At 45.0% G+C, this 23,188-nt stretch overlaps 2 protein-coding genes across 7 annotated transcripts in view; one reads left to right on the top strand and one right to left on the bottom strand.

Annotated features, from left to right (window-relative positions):
* Positions 1 to 2,044, top strand: part of GCGR (glucagon receptor) — a 43,508-nt gene extending 41,464 nt beyond the window's left edge. For both annotated transcript variants that reach the window (XM_081899760.1, XM_081899759.1), the window contains exon 14: positions 684 to 2,044. In XM_081899760.1, coding sequence (XP_081755886.1) covers positions 684 to 977 — 294 coding nt within the window. In that variant the 3' untranslated portion in view covers positions 978 to 2,044. The remainder of the gene's footprint in view (positions 1 to 683) is intronic.
* MCRIP1 (MAPK regulated corepressor interacting protein 1) lies at positions 1,418 to 23,188 on the bottom strand. 5 transcript variants are annotated; one of them, XM_081899943.1, is made up of 6 exons: positions 23,029 to 23,188; positions 22,395 to 22,455; positions 21,318 to 21,484; positions 20,751 to 20,852; positions 19,784 to 19,894; positions 1,418 to 2,956 (listed from the first exon to the last, which is right to left on the bottom strand). In XM_081899943.1, exons 1-5 carry the CDS (start codon positions 23,171 to 23,173, stop codon positions 19,830 to 19,832), a joined length of 540 nt encoding a protein of 179 aa, XP_081756069.1. In that variant the 5' UTR covers positions 23,174 to 23,188; the 3' UTR covers positions 1,418 to 2,956; positions 19,784 to 19,829. The 5 variants fall into 5 exon arrangements, 4 of the variants coding, with proteins under 4 accessions (XP_081756069.1, XP_081756068.1, XP_081756070.1 ...); XM_081899942.1 differs by lacking the exon at positions 1,418 to 2,956 and adding an exon at positions 17,500 to 17,617; XR_014165377.1 differs by lacking the exon at positions 1,418 to 2,956 and having other exon boundaries at positions 18,836 to 19,894; positions 21,263 to 21,484.

The raw sequence follows: 23,188 nt of genomic DNA on the forward strand, positions 1-23,188 counted from the left end.
GTGGTAAGAAGGCAGATGCAGTCAAAGCTCCTCATCCGTGTGTGTCTGTCGCCCATGTAACTGGAACTGTGTAAGCAGAACACAACCAGCGCGGAGCTGTTGTTACAAGTACAACGGAATCTGTGCAAGCGTTGTTGGTTGTGTTTGCTTCTTTCTGTACCCATTTCTGTTGCAACCGACCAGCTGCACATGGTTTCAGAAAGGGGCATGTGCAATTTTCAGTGGACAGAGCAGTAAGAGAGGTGGTGCTTAGCCCTTTCTCTGTCCGATGCTTTTCCACCGCATCCTCCCATCTCCAATATGTCAGATCTTCTCGGCAAAGGTCTAGTCTGCACTGCTGATTTTGGAATTTGAGGGTGTCATGTGGCAGGGGGAGATGTGGTAAAAATGGCAGTGGGAAACATTTTAGGCACCCTTCTCCTTGAAAAATTTTCCCTTCTGAGGTTGCTTTTCACTACATGAAGCACACATGTTCAAATACACGTTTGTATGTAACTTGCAGTTGTGAGCCCTTAAACTGGCTGTATTTCCCATATGCATGAGATTAATACAGAGTTTATTTATAAAGGTTTATAATCCTGCCATTTGTGGCAAAGCAGCCTACAGCGCATAATAATATTTAAAAATACAACCTCAAACCAGTAAATAACACATCCTCCCCGCAAATGTTTCTATCTCCATAGGTGCAGTCAGAGCTCATGAAGAAATGGACGCGCTGGAAGCTTGGCTGGGACATAGAAGAGGAATACAAGCACACATACAGCCACACACCCCATGTCCGCAACGGGGGTACCAGGACCGGCGAGAAGCACAAGCTGGTTGGCAACTACCTCAATGGGCTGGGCCGCAGCCAAGCCACCATGCACACCAGCACTCAGTACCTGGAGAGGACAGCATGCAGTGCCAGTGAAAACTTGGCAGTGGCCGAGCAGCCCCATTGCTACGAGTTCCCTGACACAGCCGAGAGCAACCTCTGAAGCTGACTTGCCCGTCTGCCCCTGGCTTATGGGGCCTGTCTCACTCTTTGCCCCCTGAGGCAGCCGTCCTGCAGAGCAAAGAGGGCAGCCGGCAGCCCAGGAGGCTGTGGGACACATGACTGGAAAGTGTGCCCTCTGCCAAGCAGCTCGGCGCTGACTAGATGGTGCAAATTCCTTTTCCGTGCTGGAGACATGCTTACGAGAGACCCAGCAAGACGAACTGCCTTGCCTGTCCGCATGCCGAATGCTCCAGGACATGAGATCCAGGGGACAGCCCAGCCACAGGGCATCCTGACAGAGGTGACAATGCCAAACAAGCTTTGTAGTGAGAGGAGATTCTGTACCATTGTTAGGAAACTTTGAAAGTCTGCACATTTACGATTGTGCCAGAATCAGCACTGATGAAACTCCTTAAGAATCTCCGATTTCCTCTTTTTAAAAAAAAAAACAAACCAAAATCCAACAACCAAGTTTCTAGTCCTCATAAATTAAAGAGAACAAGCACTATCTGCTAAATGCACACACACACACACACACACACACACACACACACACACGGTCTGTGCAATTTTTTTTTTAAATCAGTCATAGGGAAGGATATATCTAGAGGCTATCATATGTTTCTTTCATTTTCCCCAAACAAATTGTGCAGCAAAACATGCAAATGTATGTATAATTGTCCTATGCAAAGTGTCCCATTTGCAAAAGGCCAAATTTAGTGGTTGCAAAACTTGGGCTCTCCGAGTACAAACTTTGCAGATCCACTTTCGCACATATGAAAATGTTGTCTCTGGAACAGAGACGTCTTTGCCTTCAGGGCACATGGGATGGCATACCACTTAAAGAGATAATTTGGAGTCGTGCAGAAAGCATTGCCTGCAGAGTTTGGAAGGAAAACAGTACTACCATTCAGTATATATATCTATGCGGAACTGACACGGCTCGCTTGGGTCATTGACTTTGTACGTGGCTGTACCATTGCATCCGCACTGTGGGAATGCTTGCACCTTCTGTGCTGGGTGACTCTGTAAATCTACTTGTGTGGGCAATACAAGCTCTGAGGGCCACTTCTGTGTCTGTCTGCCTGTCAGTGCCAATGTTCGGGTGATTGAAGGACCCAATAAATTGTGCTATATTTCCTGGCAACTTATACGGTGCCTCCTGATGCACTGAGATGTTTATCCTTGCTGGGGCCTGGACTGCCTTTCATTCACCAGCATGGACAGGAACAGGTGTCCTGCACCAGCCTTGTCCTTCAGAAGTACTAACCTTTCCAGGGAGGCCACGCAGCAGCTTTAAATTAGAACCACTGCAAGAAACAGGTAATTGCCAACTCCTACCCCTGTGTGATGTCCCATCCAGTCCCCGAGTCCCTTTACAAAAGTGTTTCACTAGCACCCTCTGATTCCAAAATCTCCAAGCAGCAACTATTGGTATGTTCTTCTTTAAGAACACTGCATTCCATGCTGTCCAAAAAAAGCTTCTTTTTTTAAAAGGGTTTTCAGCATATGTACATTCACATGTGCACGCATGCACAAATGTGGCTTCTGAACATGAACAGCCACATAATAACTCCATGCATACGCATCGTAGTGATGTGCCATAGCAGGACACCAACTGCAGTATGGAAGAAGTCTTCAGTGCAGGCATGTTAGGAAATCATCAGAGTAGTCGGAGGCCATCAGCTTCCTGCTACCTCCCTCTTGCCCATTCCCATTTGTAGCCAGTCTAAGCACTGGCAGCAAACAATCACCTTCAGCTGTGGCCGGCTTCAGGAGGCAGGTGGTCCTGTGGGGCAGAGAGCAGATTTCTCTCCATTCCTTACCTGCTTCCAGCCTGGTTTCTTCCTCTTCCATCCCATCACAGGTCTGCCCGTATACAATGGTGTGGATTCCCTCTGTGGGCAGAGAATGCTTTCTAGCCATGGACTTGTTGTCTGGTCTTAGACAGATTGCTTTCTTTCTGCCTCTGCAGCTTTCCTGTGAATCGACTATAAACCAGAAACGTAATTTTCATTATTTTCTGCTGCATAGCAATTGTCTGGCCTTGAGCAAGTATTTTTTTTAGCCCTTGCTCCAACTGCTAAGTCCAATAGGACTGCTCAGGGGGTCCCACCACAGGTGGTCATCACACGGAAAATATCGGCAGGAGTAGCATTTTCATTGTGAAGGCCTTGTTCTCTTTACTTCTGGTGGAGGTACACATAGAATGAGTTGGAATAAAGTTCAGGCAGTGCAGAATTGTAACAGGTTGATCTAAGAAAGGTCCCCCTAAAGCTGCCAAGGTGTATTTTTAAGATTAAATACTGTTCTCATTATCTGACCTGGAATAAGGCCTGAATGCCAACTGAAAGGGCCTGGGCAAGGTTACTGCTCATTGTGGATTCTTACAGACATCTGTGGAAACAGTTTGAATGCTTGTACAAGCCTGAAAAAAAGCATTCATATTGACATGTAATTTGATTCACAAAGCATTATTTGAGATAGTAACAGCAGGCAAAACTTGAAGATGGGACAAAGAGATCCTACTGAGGAAGAAGAGAGAGCAGGTAAGCTTGAAAATGAACTTGCAGCACATCCCAGATCCTTTTCTGTTAGGAAGGAACCTGTGACGCTCCAGATATTGCAGGACTACATGATCCTCCCTGATCATTGACCATCCCAGCCAGAGCTGATGGGAGTTAAGAGTCCAAAAACATCTTGAGGGCCACAGGTTTCCCATACCTGTGATATTAGATCACTGAAATCATACTGACTGCTCAGCTCTGCAGCCCTGCCCAGTCATGTCCTGAGCCAGGTACTGAACACACATGGCCAATGATGTACTCAATAATCCACTAGTGGCGTCATTTCTGCAAAGCACCACACTTGAGAAAGTGCATGGCCCTTTTCCTGACGTGGGATGATGACGCACCCATTGTGCTCACTTTGGATGCCTGCTGGGCGGGTTACAGAAGAAATGTAAATTGTGTAACATCTTTCACAAACACATAGCACTTGTTGTCGTGTCCCGTCCCCCCCCCCCGTGCTACGTGCGCAAACAGGAGAGCATAGTTATGTCACACACTCTCTCCAGTTCCTTTGTGCCTCCGTCTAAGGTGCTTTGGCAGCATGTGACTTCTAAGTCTCCCTGAGCTAGTTTTAGGAACGGGACAATCCCCTTGTTCATGGGATTAGTCTCCCTGTCTCTCCCCCAGTGCACCACCTCCCAAAATGTCCCCCCAAACAGGGAAGCATATGCCAAATTAACACTCCGCTCGCTGCTACGCATGCAGACCCTCTTCAGTTTGACAGTGGGGTACATGCACACAGCCAGTTATTTGCTTGGCATTCATAATGCCTGTGACCCTCCAGTGAACGCCTTCCTTGTTTCATCTCCCACTGGTTTTAATTCAAAACAACACCTCGTTCCCAAGCCGTAAGATGTAGAGCTTTTCCTTCCCTCATTTGGGAAGGAACACAATCCAGTGCCCTCTGCGCCCTCAGCCAGACCGCAGTCACACCTGGGGCCTGATTGGCTTAAGACCCAACAGACTGTAAACATGTCCCAGAGCCAACATCAATGGCCACAGGGTACCCACACATTCTGTTTAGGACTCAAGAATCTGAAAGGCACAGCAGGCCCAAGTGACCATTTAATCCGAGCCTTCACTCCGTGTTAACGTGCAACAGGAGAAGAGACGCAAAATTCCGCAAAGTAGGGCAATCTGTGCAATCTGGAGAAAAATGCTTTCTGCTCCAAACGATGGCAGTGATGGCTGTTTTGAAAATTCAGACATGCTGAACTCGCAGAGCTTACTAAATGCTCTCTTTTATTCCAGCAAGCATTTTAATTGAAGTCTGATTTTAAAGGTTTAACCCATTTTTAGTCTTATGCTATTGGGTCCCCTGTACAACTGCTTAGAGAAGGCTGTGAGGAAGCGGCACACAGTTGCTGGTATCCATCTGTCTGGGGAGACAATGGAAGAATGCACTATCAGGTGTAAAGTCAAACTGCTGGAAAGTTACAGTGCCTGCTGTGGCTGTAGAGACCGATATAGGAGAGACATGTTTTATTGCAGCTGGGGCAGATGAAGGAATCTGGTTTAATGGTTGTAGATGTAACATTGCATTTCTTTTCTCTGTGCTCTTCCCAGCAGTCTAGAGGATGTGATCTAGAGGAGAAATGACCGCTTGGATACATGAACTTTCTGTCTCCAAGCACTGCAGTTGTTTGCAAGGGATTCACACATGGTGAGGCATACAAGTGTCATACAAACCGTTGAAATAAAAAATGAGTTGCTATCTTGCATATAAGCTCACACTGCACATGGAACACAAGCCCAGTGACCAGAAGTGCAAGTTGTCTTTGGAAACATAACAGCAGTATTTGCCTGGTTTATTATTTTCCTCTCTCTTGCAACCTTCACACCCAAGAGCAGACGAGAATGGACTCAAGAACCACCACCTCAGCCATCTGTTCACAGGCCTGTGGTGAGCAAGGGGCACAGACTGAGCTGATGTCCGTCCCCCCCCGCAAGGAAGCCACTGCCGTCACCGGGTGCCTCTGACTGAGATAACGAGCCTAATTGAAGCAAATTGCCGGAGCACAAAGGCACTTGATGCAAAGGTAAATATGGCTAGTGGTGGGTCAGGCGCATGGCATGAATGGCTCGTTCTTCCCAGTTGTCAAAGTATCTCAAAAGTGAAGCCCAAGAAAGATGCCTCGTGCCTGTCCTCTGAAAGGGAGCGCCCACAATGCTGTTGCCTTCAAAGAGGCTGAGAGATTGCTGTGACCACCACAGTGGAGGTAAAGGTAAAGGGACCCCTAACTGTTAGGTCCAGTCGTGGACGACTCTGGGGTTGCGGCGCTCATCTCGCATTACTGGCCGAGGGAGCCGGCGTTTGTCCGCAGACAGCTTCTGGGTCATGTGGCCAGCATGACTAAACCGTTTCTGGCGAACCAGAGCAGCGCACGGAAATGCCGTTTACCTTCCCGCTGAAGCGGTACCTATTTATCTACTTGCACTTTGATGTGCTTTCGAACTGCTAGGTTGGCAGGAGCAGGGACCGAACAACGGGAGCCGACCTTCTGATCGGCAAGTCCTAGGCTCTGTAGTTTAACCCACAGCACTACCCATGTCCCACCACATTGGAGAGAGGGGAGCAATTGCACTCTGGTTCTGTAATGCTCAAATTCTAAGACAAGCAATTAAATACTTGAGAATGACGTGTCTCCCGCCAACTCAGTTCCAAGACTATGTGGGATGGTGGACAATGTCACCATGGCAGAACTTTCAGTAGCATGTTTGTGGACTCAGATGTTGTAGGTAAGCACCATAGGGCCAGCCCATAGCCAAAGGGGCTGGCTGTACCATCGTCATGAAGAGTCCAGGGAGAGTGACTTTCGACCTTCACAGATAAAAATCCTAGGCAGGCCTTGGACTCCTGGCAGCAATAATGCATGGTTGGCACACACCGTCCTTATCTCCCACCCTATGTAACTGTGCCCAAATGCAGAAAGCTGTGTCTCTATTGGCACACTGAGTAGAGTTGGCAGGATAAATTACAGCCCAGAGAGCACAGCACCCTAGGCACTCCTGTCTGTCGTGTGGGCGATGTTGTGCCTCTGACAGCCACTTAGTCTCCAAGCGCAGACAGAAACTTATGTAAGAGCCCCATCGGGGTCAATTTCACGGTCCAGATCCTAGAGCCTAGGGAGCAGGCAGAGACCCCACCCACACAACACAGGAGGTGCCGGCAGACATTCCTTCCTATTCCTGGCATGGGATGCTCTGGTCTTATCAACAAATGCTCATGATGGGAAACTCTGGACTATGGTGTCATGAACTTGGCCCAGAAAGGTGATTTAGAAAGAGCTAAAGTTGCTGCCACTCTCTACCCCACTACACACACACACACACACACACACACAACCTATTGATTCTTGGGGCCCATAAATTGTACCCTGCCACATGTGTCTCTCAGAGGACTACTCCCAAAACAACTTGTGTCAGCCCAACTTCAACACATCCCCCACTAGCTCCTCTTATCACTCCCTGCATTTCCCAGTGAAGTGAGGCCCTTTTAGGGAGATTTGTTCTCCTTGGTTGCAAAATTCTCTCACAGTGCAAAGAGCAGAAAGTGAAGCGGTTTCCTGGGCCCCACCAGTGGCTGCTTGCTTCCCCAGCACTCTTGGGTTCCATGCACCACAGGGCAGGGCAGAAGATCAAATGCACAGACATTTTCTCCCAGCTGTAAAGGACCATGGCACATGTCATCTGAGAAGAATGGGCTTCCATGGTAACAGGGGATGCTCTGACAAGAGCAGCACTAGCTAGGCAGGAATCCAGACTTCTTAGGAGGAATGAGTTACCTGCTGGTGGACACAGGCATGACTAAACACTAGGAGACAAGGACTTATCACAAAGTACATATAGACCAGCTCTGCCTAAGCACAGGTGAGCAACTTGTGATTGTGGAAGGGGGATGTTTTTAAGCCAGGCCATGCTGGTTCATATACACACACTACCTTGCCCACAGGAGTGATGGACTCTGGAGCTAGCAAACTACTTCATATGGAGAGGAGTCTGCACAGATGACTGGTACGATCATTCCTTTGCTAAATATACAATTACTGAAAAGGAGGACAATCAATCTTGAGTCTTGTTTCATCTAGGAGTGGATATCCACAATCAATCTTTACACTAGCCTCAGTCCTGACTGATTTCCCCCATCCCTCTGCGCAAACAGTATCAAAGAATAAGATTTCAGAAGAGGAGGAGAAAATAAGAGCGCCAGAAGAGCAAGGGGGGGGGGGTAGATGGGGCATGTGCAGCAATTCATGTGTCTTGCAAGGTGTCCATGAAAAATATATAGGAAGGGAAGCTATAGCTGTCCCATCCACCACTCTGGTGTCAAAACAGTGAGACTTGAATTCCTTCTCAAATCTTTTCTCGGTTTCTCGGTGTCTGGAGGCGGTTGGAGGATGGATGGCGGCTAACAGATTGAGGTTGAATCCTGACAAGACAGAAGTACTGTTTCTGGGGGACAGGAGGCGGGCAGGTGTGGAGGATTCCCTGGTCCTGAATGGGGTAACTGTGCCCCTGAAGGACCAGGTGCGCAGCCTGGGAGTCATTTTGGACTCACAGCTGTCCATGGAGGCACAGGTCAAATCTGTGTCCAGAGCAGCTGTTTACCAGCTCCATCTGGTACGTAGGCTGAGACCCTATCTGCCTGCGGACTGTCTCGCCAGAGTGGTGCATGCTCTGGTTATCTCCCGCTTGGACTACTGCAATGCACTCTACGTGGGGCTACCTTTGAAGGTGACTCGGAAACTACAACTAATCCAGAATGCGGCAGCTAGACTGGTGACTGGGAGCGGCCGCCGAGACCATATAACACCAGTCTTGAAAGACCTACATTGGCTCCCAGTACTTTTACGAGCACAATTCAAAGTGTTGGTCCTGACCTTTAAAGCCCTAAACGGCCTCGGTCCAGTATACCTGAAGGAGCGTCTCCACCCCCATCATTCTGCCCGGACGCTGAGGTCCAGCGCCCAGGGCCTTCTGGCGGTTCCCTCATTGCGAGAAGCAAAGCTACAGGGAACCAGGCAGAGGGCCTTCTCGGTAGTGGCGCCTGCCCTGTGGAACGCCCTTCCAGCAGATGTCAAAGCGATAAACAACTACCTGACATTCAGAAGACATCTTAAGGCAGCCCTGTTCAGGGAAGTTTTTAACGTGTGATATTTTACTGTATTTTTGGTTTTTATGGAAGCCGCCCAGAGTGGCTGGGGAATAAATAAATTATTATTATTATTATTATTATTATTAATTTATAAGATTCAGCTAGGCCTGCAATTGAAACAGAGCTGAAACAGTCAGAAAGAATAACTATTTTCAGTATTATTTCATTTGAATGATGATTCAAGGCCCACGTATGAAAACATCACTTTCAAGTGTTTTATAGAAATGTGTTTTCTATTCTGCTGCAAAGAAGTTCAGTAAAACCTCAAAACGTACTTTCACCACTTGGGCACATGCATTTCTGTGGATTAAAAGAGACATCATAATGTTTACACACTTTTAAATGCTAGCGCCTTAGGAATAATGTATGGAGAGGAAACGCACCATAATCAGCCTAATGAGTTTGGGAAGCTGTCGTTTGGTTTCTGTTGCTCTCTTAGGGCCTTTTATTATCTCAATACTATCTTGTTTGTAACAACTCAGCGTTAATGGTAGTGATTCATTTTGCTCTTCACAGCGTAAAATTTGGTCATTAAAAGAAAATCAGATAACTGTCACAATCCTAGCTCTCTTACCAAATAAAATAAAACTAAACTGTTGGCTTCAGGAAAAATAATCAAACACATGCTAAACATATTCAGGAGCTATGTGGAATAAAAATGTTTCCACACTATACAAACTCCTTTTTAGATGGGAGCTAAGGGAAGCTAACAAAGAGGACAAGAACCTTAAAGCTAAACAAAGAGGACAAGAACCTTAAAACTAAACCCAGCCAAAATTAAGTACTTTTAAGTTTCCTTGATTTCAGGAACAGCACTTGCTTAACTTTTCCTATCATTATCAACTGGATTTTGAAAAGCTTAATTAAATCATGCTTTGAAAAGCAACAGCTTTGAATTCCAAAACGTCACTGAAACCTGTTTAAAATTATATATTCTGCAGCTCAAAGCAGAAAAAGTCATTCAGGTATCTAGATCCCTTGTCATGACTCATAGGATAAGAGAAACTAGTTCATTCATAGATCAGGTTAAAAGAAGAATGAGCCTTGAGATGAATGGGATTTTTCACCATGTAGAAAAGGTAAACTGCAGGGTGTCTCACAGTTTACCCATTGATTAACTGGAAAAGGGGATGGAGAGGAAGTTTGCACAACCGGCAGACAATCAGTTTGATTTAGCACAATTAAGCTCATAAAATGCTGCAACAGACTTACACACAGATCTCATAAAATGCCTCATAAGAAACAATGCAATCAAATTCAAGGTTGAGAAGCACAAGTGTTGGGATTCTAGAAAAATGAAGTATGCAGAAAAGACATCTGATAATCCTTACAGATAACACAGCTCACTGAGAAAATATCAGCTTGATGTACTGAACAGTCATCAAAGAGACAAACAATGTCAGGAACTGTTAGGGGAAACATAAAAATAAAGCCAAAAATATCACAACCACATATATTTGGGGTGTCAGCCTAACTTGAATACTGTGCTATTTTCACCCCATCTCAAGAAGCTACAAATTTGTCACAGAAGAATTGAAGAAACTGCAGTGAAAAGCACACGCGAACACACACATCTCTGGGGGAGAAAGCAGTTTCCAGTATTTGCAGAACAAGCAACCTAATTTCATTCTGGTATTGTTTGAGCTCACTTTTGTTATAGGGCGTTTGCCTTTTGTAATTCCAAATATAATTTGCATTCACTGCCCCACTGCTGCCATGGCACCTCCATCCCTCAGGTTGCACAGGACATTCCTAGAGATGCGCAGTCAAGCTTTGGTTCCAAGATGCTTCTATTGACCATCCTTTTAAAAACTAGTCATCTAGAGCCAAATGTATGATTGTACCTTGTGAAAACAGTGCTGCCGCCCCAAATTCATTCTGTACTTGCAAGTATAGACTGAGCAGGTACAAGAACACCTACACAGATCAAGTGTACAGCCTGAATTGTAGAGTTAATGCAAGACATCCACTATAGTAAGTTGATGCAGAAATTTGGCTCTATTCCAAACACACATCTGAACCACACCACCAGGGATTCCATCCATGCCTATGAGGGTTCCTAGATCCTTTCACGCAGACCACATAACCGAATGCGTGTTTTGCGTATCTCAGCTCTGCGCCAACAGCAGTGTAATGACTACATAATTAAAGGCTTAAATGAAGGGAACAATGTTTTCTATCAGGGGCTGTTGGCCAAGCGCGTCATTAGAACTGAGTCACAACAATGAGCAACTCATTTCCAAGAACCACCCCCTCTAGATGCAGAAGAGGAAGTCCTTACTGATGCAAGGTGCAAACAGAACAGAGTCCCTCCCTATTTCTGGTAGCGTTATGTATTTCATAAGGGGTATATACGGCCAATGACAGATCTGTTCTCCTTGAAAACCTTCAGGGCATTTTAGAAGCCAATTCCGTACTTAGTTCTCATCACTATTCTGATTGAAGAAATCCAGCAATCAGTCTGCATACATCGTTCACAGGGGTTTCTTAGCCTATTGTCATAGCAAACTGTCCTAGGTTAACAGGAGCTGTGTGGTTATCTGGCTACTGTCAGGATTGAATATGGAAAATCTAGGATTCAAAAGCTGGTTCAGCCCCAAGCTCATTGAATAAGCCTAGGCAAATCACATTCTCTCTGCCTACCTAACCTACAGTACAAAGGGCAGGGACTGTGAGGGCAACTCCAGGTTGTATTTTGCAGGAGGGATTCAAGTGCATACCAATTAAAGTGGATTAGAGTGCTCTGTCACCATAGTGCAACAAATCCTTTTTTAAAATGGATTTTTGTGATTAAGAAAGTGAAGAGGAAATGCACTGGCACGAATGGCTAACGGAAAGGTATATGAACACCCTACAAGCAAATCAGAACATATACTCAGTAAAGACCACACATAAACTAACCTCTGCATAAGGTTAAATAGTGCAAGTAAATGAGGATGAATGCTCAATAAACAGGTTGTCTGGAGGAGCCCTCAGATTAGCATCCCATATGGAGCACGTTGGAAGGGCAGCATACATGTGCGGCAGATAAATTATCGCTTTAATACTTCTCACACATAACTAGATGGATGGTTGGGTGATGCTGTGTATTCTCATCTGAATGAAAAGAGCTGAAGATGCGTTTGGAGGAATCAACCCTCAGCACCTGGGCGAACTTGGGCATAAGGAAGACTAGGCTTGAAAAATTCACACTTTCTATGTCAGTATGTATTTAGGGAAATCTTCATATTTTGAAGATAGCCCTTATTGGTGAGTTAGCTTATTAAGACCACTTTGCTCTTCCTCACACAGGAAAGGTGAAAAACACTTCATGATTTCTAGAACTTAACTCCCCGCCCCAAGTATGCTGGATAACTGGAGAACAAGTGGTGCCATGATAAAAACAGATTGCAGAAGTTGATTTTGCTTAGCACAGAAAATACTAAGAGGTGACATAATCTAGTATTCAACTACTTGAAGCCTGTCAACAGCAGGAAACAAATAGAAGAGCTCTACCAACCACCCAAAAGGTTGATGCTTGGCTTTAGGAAGAACGTTTTAACTCTATGATGATAGAAGACTATACATGTTTGGTTCGGAATATGGTGGAATATGCTGATGTAGCTGAACTATTGTACAGTGGTACCTCGGGTTACATACGCTTCAGGTTACAGACTCCGCTAACCAAGAAATAGTGCTTCAGGTTAAGAACTTTGCTTCAGGATGAGAACAAAAATCGTGCTCTGGCTGTGCAGCAGCAGCAGCAGGAGGCCCCATTAACTAAAGTGGTGCTTCAGGTTAAGTACAGTTTCAGGTTAAGTACGGACCTCCGGAACGAATTAAGTACTTAACCCAAGGTACCACTGTACATTTTAAAACTTAGTTCCTGATTACTGTAGATTAATGATCAGTATCCTGCATCAGAATAAACCACATACTCTTTGGATATTAGGCTTTGCAGGTGCCAGTTCTTCCTTTCCAGGAGTTCTTCACTCTACCTCTGGGACACAGCAAGTTTAGACTCGAATTATTTCTAGTTTTTTTATAAGCTGGGAATAGATCACAAGGCATACATCTACCTATATTAACCTTGTTTGCACATTTTTCTGTTGTGCAACTGGGTCAGCATACTGAGCAGGTCAGGCCGTCAACTCAATCTAGTCTGGTACAGTTGATGTTCTTGTGACTGGTTTCTTTTTCTTGTCTATTCACTCCCTAATGAGAGCCAAGACTTCGCCAACAAGGCATGTTTCATTTGTATCAGCACTGCCATCTTCAGACAAAAACAGGGAACGTCCCACAAAATTTTATCCAAACGTATGGGAGCTCAAGGGCATTGCTTCACACTTTGGCTCCTTTCACTTGACGTGAGAGAGAAAACAGGAATGAGAGGAGAGGGTGCTCTTTGTTGGACTCAGTTTTATATTTTTATTTTCAGCCAGCCAAGCCACTTCCATTTTGTTTATGGGCAGGAAGGATTGCAGCCTCCTTACATTTATGGATGCAATCAATTAAACAAGTTTCAGTCCATCCAGCTAGAGCTTGGGTACTCCAAATTCTCTCTCTTGTGCCATACTGTATCACACAAGTTGCTGACTTCCAAGTAGAAATGAAAGTGGAACAAAGGTGGCCTCACACGGATTGACACACCACTTCAGGCCCCCTGTCGCCCGGTGAGCAGATCTCACCTTATCCACACCTGCTCTGCTGTATAGCCACAAGATAATACCTGCTCTTCATTCTCCTATAACTTTTAACACTTTTTTAATCATGTTTGGCAACGCACCATCCCTTTCTATACATGTTATATAAATCACGAAACACTTGTGATTTCAGGGATATCACAGATTGATACAAGTCTTGCAGCAGAATCATGAGAACAGTAGTTAATTAGCTACCAGGCAGCTAATTAACAATAGGAAAGGTATCCAAAGTAGACAAGCAAATAGGAAGAATAAAGAAGGCAACTTAAAAAAAAAAGCTTCCTGTTAGTGTGTCGGAAGCCGAAATATGCAGATAGGCATATCTGTGTCATCAGGGATGAGCGTGGAATAGATGCAAAGGCTTTACTATCCTCATATCTAAGGGCCTACATGGATGGGTGAATTCACTGAAAGGGATTTAGTGAGAAAGCAGGAAGAGGATTAAAAACACAGAATAGGAAATGTGGCCCTGTCTGTTGGACAGAAGAATATTCCTTATTTTCTGCGATCAACCAAGCGACATTGATCTGTATAGATGGATAAAGAACAACTAGCATGGGGATGTCTCAATGTCCCGTCCCCTGTCCTTGTGTATTTGGATGGATATAACAAGATCAAGCCACTCCCAACTCTTCCCAGTTAATGCAATACAAAAACCCCACCCTTTGTGTTAATGAGTGCTTGCTGACACATCAGCTAGGGAAACTGTTCCACCCACATCAACATCAGATATTTGTTTTTACTGTGAACTCTCCACAGGTTTAAATCTAAAGTATGAGCAACACCCTTTTTCATTATTTCATTAGATGGGTTTCTCTTCAACGTGCAAGGTATTTTAGGACAATTTCAATGCAAAACAAATGCACAGTATTTTTGTTGTTGTGAGAAAGCTACATGTGCCCTTGCCTCCAAGCCAATTGCAAACTCACTGCATTTTTTAATTTAAAAAAAATACACAAGCTACAGTATTTTGCTACTGGGAATTTGCTATTTCCTTTTATTTACCACAACTGTTGCAGGAGTGAACACTGTACATACCTAAAAGTGATAAGCTTCCCTGACCCCATCATTTTGCCACTTTTTAAAAAGGTTCTCTAAAAGCTGAATATTTCTGTATCTTTTCTGAATCTGCTGTATCTTTCAGAAACAAGCATATTCACACAAAAACCTGTTACACACAAAGAGAGAGATTTGTAGAGCAGCCTGGCTGCCCCCTTCTTTTTGCAATGCAATACCTTTCTAGAATAATTCATTTTATTTTCCTTAGAATTTAATTATGGTTTTGAGTGAAGGTTTTGAGCCCCCCACCCCTCTGAAATGGAGTGGTGGTGGAAAGGCTATTCCCTGCAACAATATTCCTGTTCCTCTAGCGTTTCATGTGTGAAGGGTATCATGTCAACTTGTGCAGGATCAGAGCCAGCATTAACAGCAAGGACTATTAAATCCAATTACTTTTGTGATTTGGTAAAAGTCCTCACTTTTTCAGCGGTGAGAACATTTTTTTATATAATGTAATTAGACCCACTATGCCAAAATTTGACCTCATAACCCCACAAAATGCAAGGGGGGGGGGAATAGCTCATAAACCTCACAGGTCAGACTCTCTAAATAGGACTGTGTTTCAAGAGATTCACAGTGGCCAGAGGTGACAGGGTTCAGCCTTGGTGAAGTGATGGGGGAAATCTTGCATCTAGTAAGTGTAATTTAGATGGCAATAAATCCTCTGGACCAAAGGACGAAAACAGATCTGGGTATATTAATAGATGCAGCATTTAAATCCCAGTCCCCTCAGACAGCAACAGGGATGTCTCATGCTTTCTTGCAGGACTGTGGTACCTTATGAGTGTGGAAAACAGTGCAGGTTTCCAAAGCCATTAAGTTGGCTTCCACACTCCTATGTATAAGGTGTGCGGCTGTAAAAAGACAGTGTTCCATGTTGTTAATTCACGTACTCTTCCAGTTCCACATTCACAATCACTTAAGCTGAATAGAATCCCCCACTGTTCATGTAAGTGTATGCTAAAAGGATGGGGAAAGCACACTATTTCACAACTTTTGATCATTTGAGTATGGCTGGCTGGGTAAGAGGTGACAAGCTCATCTCAAGAGACCATAAGCATGTGCCCTGAAGTTCCACAACAATATGAATCATGCAAAAACAAGATGACGTGTGATCCATCTACAAATACAGCCGCCACGTTAAGTAGAAGGCAGAACGTAGGGATTGGCAGCTGGAGGCCCAGGGACAAAATCAAAGCTGGCAAATGAATAGTCATTTAGCTGCAGACCAAGAATACACACACACACACACACACACACACACACACACACACAAATGTACCTAGGACACTTTATTCCCAACCCCCCCCCCGGGTTAGTTTCTGTACTCAGTGAGTGTTAAACTGCCTTGTGAAACCCAGCCATACAGGCGGGGTATAAATAATAAATTATATCATTATTTTTATTATTACTGCTTCATTCACTCACTTTCCACAAGGCACCCATATGATGTCAGCATCTAATTGTTGTCCCCCCGTGTTTCTTCTATGGTTCTTCTGCCTTTTCTTGGAGCTCAGAATATCTACTTTTAATTTTTTTATAGAACTGGTTTCAGTTTTTCTGCACACGCAGATAGCCATAGCTAGGCTTTTCCAATTCCAATGTGTGTGGTGTCTTGTCGGGCAGGTGAACATATCAGGAGTATCACACCTCCACTATCACCTCTATAAGGGGCATCATTTTATCAAGAATTCTTTATTATTCCCTTAGTTCCGATCATTAGCATCAAGACACATTTTTGGCCATAATTATTAAAAAAGTTAAGTTCTTCACACAATAATGTCAAAATGAAAAGTGCCATGGTGCTAACTTTTAAGATTTAAGACTCACCCCTCTTTCTCTTCATTGCCATCATTTCAGCACTGCAGATTTTCCCTATCACTTTCAAAGACCTAAAGGTAATCTCATTATTGCACTTAAATAAACTAAAAAAACTGACTATAGGAAATGGCTGCCCAAATGTCGTCCTCCTTTACCCATATAGTTGTGTGACGCACAGTAATGTGGATGGTACGTAGCAGGATATACACATATAAAAGTTTCGCCCACCATGTTAATTTTGCATTTTTAAAACATAGCATTATAAACTCTCTGGTCAAAGTCTATACCAAGCCCATCACTCTTGAGTGATTAAGGGTCAATTTACATGATAAAATGTTTATGTTGAGAAATCAGCATGAGCTGCTTTGTTCCATATAATCTTATCACATTACAGTTGTGCCCACATTTGGAATATTTTGGGGGGGTGGGTCGGTGTCTGGCAAAGGTGTCTCGTCTAACGATGCAGCCACTCAGGTGAGAGGTTGCAGGGGACACTGCCCAGTCAAATCAAAGGAAAGACTCAAATTATGTAGGTGTAACACAAACAGCCACATGGGTTAGCACTAATGAACGACCATTCTGTAGCCTTTTCAACAGAAGGGACAGATGTGATCAGCACATTTACAGTCTTTGGCATCCCAACACAACGGGTTGAGGGCTGACATCTAGCCTCAAAGATTCACAAAGCACTGCATATTCCTGTATCTATACCTGTATCATCAAAAAGCTGGAGCAGGATGAGTAATTCTGAGGCTGATAATATTTTCTAAAATCTATAAAGCCTGTACACATCCCAAAATATCTGGTGAAGAACAAGGGACATAACTACATATTACCAAAAACAACATGTCTCGTTCTCCTTGTTTTCCTCAAAAATGGGGGGGGGCTAGACACAGGGCTGTTTTGGGATGCAACCCCATTTTCCCTGAGGCAGCATTGCACTAAAGCATAACCTATTAAACACAAGAAAGAGCAATAATGATTGATGGAAAGAAGTAACCTCTATGGACCAACCCCACAAATAGAATGTAAACCTATCCCAAGTAAAGATTTACACTTTCAGAGAGTCTTGGAAAATTGCCCTCTTTGTTTAGCTTGGATCAACAAATAAGATTTCACTTAATTGGGTTAATTCCCATGTTGGCTTCATATTTCAGCCAAAAAAGAAACCCTGCAATTCTGCATGAAGGGAAGTGCATGATTAAGGGTGCTGAGGGATTTACTGAAACCATCCTGTTTATCATTATCACACCACGGCCAACCTTTATTTTCTTCATTTGATCTTCTATATCTTCTTTGACGTCTCCTTGGCACTATGCTCCATGTTGCTTTCATAGCTACGTTTTTGTGCTGCCTGTTGGCAGAGAAACACACTCTGTTCTAATCCAATTCATGACATGACATTTGGTCAAAGTAAACAAACTGGTCAGGCTGGGTGCAAATATTGCCCACTTCAATCAAGATTGGCAAAAGTGCTCAGCAAGTTGGATATGATTTCAAATCTAGCCTAAAGATATATTTGGGACTGAGATAAAATATCCACAGCACAGCAAACTACTGAGGATTCAAGCGTTACTGCATTTGGGGGTGCTGATTCAGTTTGCTGCGGTAGGAAAATCCTGCTAATCTAACTAAAGGTAATAATATCACCTGCAGCCAGATTACAGTGTGAAAATAATGTTAGCTTCCTGTTGACCCTACAGGCACCACTGCTCTAGTTCCCAGACTTCAAGGAGGAAAAATACCTTACTAAGCAACACTCCCTACCCTGTTGCCTTAGGGAAAACGGATGTCTGAAAGTCTCCACCATTCTGCTGCAGAGGCACATATGTATTCTGTGCACACAAAAACTTATTAAGGTGTCAGCTAAGACTACTCAACATAACCCAACACCAGATAAACCCTGTGCTAACCCTATTAAGCACCAAGGATAGGAAACACTGTAGGTGCCTGCTGCCAATCACACAGAAAATGACCATGTCATTAGCCAAGGAAATAGCAAGTTGTGAGAGAGGCCTTGCTTCACAGTAGGTGTCACCTCATAGCTAACATGAAGCACTTTCCCCAACCAGCCCGCAACTCCACTCCTTCACAGCACGATGTGAACACCCTTCTAAGGTGCACAAAATAATGTGTATCCAAATGGCAACTGTTTACCAAGGACTAGGATATCTTTCTGAATACTGATAGCTAAATACATCACACCTAAGGGACTAGATATTTCATAGTTCCTTCTCCCCCTACAGGATTGCAAAAGGGACTTGAATGCCCTTCTGAAGGCTTAACCATCACAACAGCATCAGGTTAGGTTGAACTGTAAATTACTCCAGACAGACTAAGTTGCAACTAGCCCAGCACCAATGGAGAGTAATAGTCAAGTAAAAACAAAGGAAGCTTCCAAGCACTGCGTTAGGGCAGCAAAACAAATCCCCTTCCTTTTGAGAAAATTCACTCTGGCTCAGGTGAAGCAGTTCAGAACAATGAGAACATGGAACCCAAAGAAAGATTGGTAAGCAAGCCCCGTTCATGGGAACCCAGCTAGAGATGCAGGATAAATTCTCAGAGCAGAATGTCAAAATGACTAACCAGTTTTTATTTACAACACTCCTTAAAAGACAGACACAGACCAAGAGGGGACATTACAAAGGGAAAAGAACAGCCACCATGCCCCTTGCCTACCCAACTCTGAGCAGGGTCCCCAACATCACTGCCTGAGCTGGACACAAACATGGGCACTACTGCCACTTGCCAGTGCCCAGCACACACCAAGGCTGTCCCCAGCCCTGCTGGGGCACAGGGGCTGGGCTCTGGGGCTAGCTCAGAAATGCTACCTGCCCCCCCTGGCTGGGGCTGCAAGTCAGCCGAGTGTAAAGACAGCAGAACCTGGAGCAACTGCTCAGCTCAGAATAAGGGAGTCGACTCAGTTTTATCCTATACAACAGAATCCCAAAAGAGTTTTCCCTTGGGAGACTTTGTACCTGGGTCCCTCAGCCTCTATCTTCAGCGTTTCGCCATTGTTGTGCCACAGAGCTGAGCAGATAGCATATGGAGATCGTAGCACAACACTCTTTCATCCTCCAGTCTAAAAGCTCAGGTACTGTATGAGGAGTCAGTCTGAATTCTCACAATGTATTGATAGGGTGGACTACGAAAACCCATATTGCTTCTGTCCCATCATTCTCTCTTAGCCTTGCCCTAAGAAGGGCTGGGCTTTGAGACGGGTATAGGGAGAGATTAGATATTGTTCCTGATTCTTCTGCCTTATTCCACACTCCTAAAACAGACAGGGTACACACCAACCTCTTGGCCACCATCAGAGTAAAATGTCATTTACTAAGGGGAAAAGGTAATTTCTGGGGCCAATTGTAGAATGAAGGCAGGCAGGCCAGGCCAGGCCAGGCCAAGGGAAGCTGTGAAGAAAAGGCAAGAAGCCTATCCTTCCTTAGGGAATTCAGAGCCAGCCCCAGGCACAAGCCAGACCAAAGGAGGAAACCAACACAAAGTCATCAAATTCATGTACCAGTGGCCACACGCCAGCACTTGGGGCTGAGGCAGGCCGAGCCATTTTAGGATTTCTTAGCATCCTGTGTGTTCCGCCGCTTTAGGTCACTCAAGTCAACAGGTCTGAAAGCTGTCAAAAAAGAAGAAAGGAGACACAATTTAGGGTAAGATTCCTGACTACCAACATTGCTTTCCATCAATACTCCCTCCAGCCTGCCTTGAGAAGATCAAAGATGCTAGCCTCCCCACCATCACCTAACAGTTAGTACCCTAAATTGGAATTCAGATCACAGGTAACCTACACACCTAATTAAATGGCTTGAGTTGGTACCCCAGACCTATTCAACGCAGCAAGCCATTACTACAACCCAAACCCAAGGGGTCTCCAGTTCTATCTAGAATGATAACCTAAATTCTTCAACCAGAAAATCTCTAATATGCAAGAAAGTAGGTACATCTATATTGAGGTACCTAATCAAATTCATGGACTATAACACTACCACTATATGTTTCCAACTATCCTCCTATACAAGTGAGTTTTCACCGTATGTCGGAAGAGCAAGAAAGATGAGGGCAAATGGGCTTCCCACGGAAACAAATGTCAGAGCCTGAGGCCAACTGCTGAAAAGCCCCTTTCATGCATAGCCATCTAGCTCAACCCCAGAGAGAACCGGAACAGGGCTTGAATTGAGTCAATAGACAGATCTGTATTGGAGCAGTCAGTCCAGGCCATATAAACCTTTAAAAGTCAACACCAGCACTTTGAACTGAGCCCTGAAACTATCTGGAAACCAATGACAACAATGCTTCTAGTGATGGGTTTCAGTTAGGATTCTTTCAGCTGCATCTTGGACTCTATGTTTTCAAATGCTCTGCAAAGCCAGTCCTACATCAGAGTAATCTAAACTGCCTGTCACCAAGGAGGTGTAACCATGACTAAATTAGACCTCTCTTTGAAAGGGGAAAGCTAGCAAAAGAAAACTCACTTTTCAGACTGGGGTTTGGCATCTTCTCCACATACTCCTCCACAAGTCCCCGTTCACCACTTGCCATCTGATTGCGGAGATCCCGCTCCACACACTGCCATGCTGCAGAGAAGGGGAACAGTTAAAGTGGGGATAAAACTTCACATACAAACTTTAGCCCAAAAGTACCGCCAGCTTTTGGCACCCTAAGACAGCCTAGACACCAAGCAGTGGTCCCACCGTTACTACGGTAGAAGTCTTCAAATGCAAATAAAGAAGCAGGGAGGCAATGACAGCTGTTGTTATGCTGGATGCAGAATCAGAAGACAAGTCTCACATACCCTCAGAACTATCCGTCAGTTCCAAGAGTTGGATTCATATCTAAACATTCCAATGAGTCTCATCTTCATTTTCTTCACTTTCCCGCACCCATGTTAAATACACAAGTAAGGAAAAAATAACACCAGAACTGGCAACCGCATGAGAAACATATGTTACATACAGGGTAAGAGATAAGGAAATGTGCTACTGACTCAGTGGAGATGCAGCAACTGAAGAGATCAGCCTTCCCAAATGTAAATACTGCACCTTCAGAGATGAAACGCACATTCTCCTCGTGTGCAGGAGTGAAGATCTCACTGCTGTTGCTTGGGGAGCGAGGGCTGCTGTTTCTCTTGCCATTGTAAACAACTCGGGAGACAGGAGAACTGGAAGTGTAGTGGAGACCCCAGTGAGAGAGGAAACAAGACACTGATCTTTGCCACAAATAAAGAAGCAAAAAAGGAAGATTTATGCTAGCTATCCTGGCAAAAGGATCCTTTAGCTCTACAGACCATTCAATGTGGCTGCTATTACACTTTTCAGAGAATGTGACCAATACAGACTGCGGTTGTGCTTAGTTGTCATTTACATCAGGAGTAGGCAGACTTCAGGCATGCAAAATCTACTTCTTTTTTTAACTAGAGCTCAATGATCCAACCATCACAGCCAACTCACAAGAGTTGCACACTTAGAATTGAAGAACACTGAGCTCAGGAATTTGTTTTGAATATGAGCACTGAACTAAATTGAGCTCACAGTCCTTCTATATAAAAATCTACCTTGGGTTACCCCACCCTTTTCATCACTTGAGCCGCATGACTTCGGAGGGATGGTCACTTTTTTATTGTCAGTGCTAAGCAACTGGGAATCAAAAATCCTTACTGATCTACTTCAAATCACTCAGAGGTCTATTGTGATATCCCTGTGGCCGACCCCTGATTAGCATGACACCTTCTTATGTACAAAGTGTTAAACAGTTATTGTTTCAGACTCAAAACTAAAGTTATATAGACAAAGAAAAGAAACTTGGAGGAACTGACATCCAAGCATTACCTAGTGAAGCTAGGTGGGGAGGTGAACACAAAGACCCATGCTAATGATCAGTTAAAGGTTCAATCAATGATATCCATTTACCTTTATTGCCCACACCATTCCTGAACCACTGTCAGCAGGTAGCAACACAGAAAGATTTTTGGTACATAACCGTGGTATACACATCCACCAAAGACAGCAAAATCAGCACTGGGGGCTGAAAGTCTCCAATAATCGAGGAGTCAACACATTCTGACAGCCTGCTCGTTACTAACACAAGTTCAATTCCCACAACCCCATAAGTTTTCTCACCTCGTCATGGCTGCCTTTTTCCCAGCCCTGGCCCAAGTCCTGGATGTGTGGCTTGGCAGTGCTAAAACAAAGACAAGACACTGGGCTCAGTGGGGATGGACCCTCAATAAATTGCACGGGTGGGGACAAATTGCTCCAGTAACCGACTTTGGATGGAAGCATCTATGCCCACCTCTGCTATTACATTTAAGGAGATTGCAGCATCCGGTAAGTCCCACCCCATCGCTAAAAATCCCCAAATGTGTCAAAAAGCCCTGAAGCCCCCCGACCACCACTTCGGGACCCCACCGCCCTCCTCCCTGCTCCGAGTCCAGTCCCTAGAGGCACCTGCGCCTTGGGGCACCCCAATATTTCCCTCCACAACGCCCCCCCTCCAATCCGCAACCCCACGCTACCCTCAGGCACGGAGATGGGATGTCAAGCTTCGTGAGGGAGGCGCGGGGAGAGGGAGGCCCAAGCAGCCGCACTTCTTCTCCCGGCCCCGAACGACAACAAGGCAGGCGTGGAGTTTGGGGACTGCGCTACTAGGCCCAGAGGAGCAGAAAGGGAGCACTTCCACGGGGGGCGGGGGAAGAAAGGGCGCCCCACTCGCCGCGGCCCCACCCTCAATTCCCCACCCCGCAACCCTGTTCACCTGGGCCCGGGTTAAGTCCCGGCTTCTCTCGCTGCTGCCAGGCCCGGGGCGGAAGAGAGCGCCTAGGCCGGGCTGCGCGTGCGCACTGCGGGCGAATGGGCCCGGGTAGCCCCTGCACCGAGTACCCGAGGGAGGAGGTTTCCATGGAAACGGAGCGGCT

The sequence above is a fragment of the Podarcis melisellensis genome (genome assembly GCF_964234715.1).
Source record: "Podarcis melisellensis genome assembly, chromosome: 2".
In the NCBI taxonomy this organism is placed as follows: Eukaryota; Metazoa; Chordata; class Lepidosauria; order Squamata; family Lacertidae; genus Podarcis; species Podarcis melisellensis.

What these genes read in the sequence shown, in the direction of transcription:
- MCRIP1 (XM_081899943.1), bottom strand. Translation starts at nt 23,173, where the DNA reads ATGGAAACCTCCTCCCTCGGGTACTCGGTGCAGGGGCTACCCGGGCCC. An exon ending in GGGACTTAACCCGGGCCCAG is followed by an intron (nt 22,456 to 23,028) that starts GTGAACAGGGTT and finishes TCTTTGTTTTAG; the next exon opens with CACTGCCAAGCCACACATCC. An exon ending in TGTGCGTTTCATCTCTGAAG is followed by an intron (nt 20,853 to 21,317) that starts GTGCAGTATTTA and finishes CCTTCTCTGCAG; the next exon opens with CATGGCAGTGTGTGGAGCGG.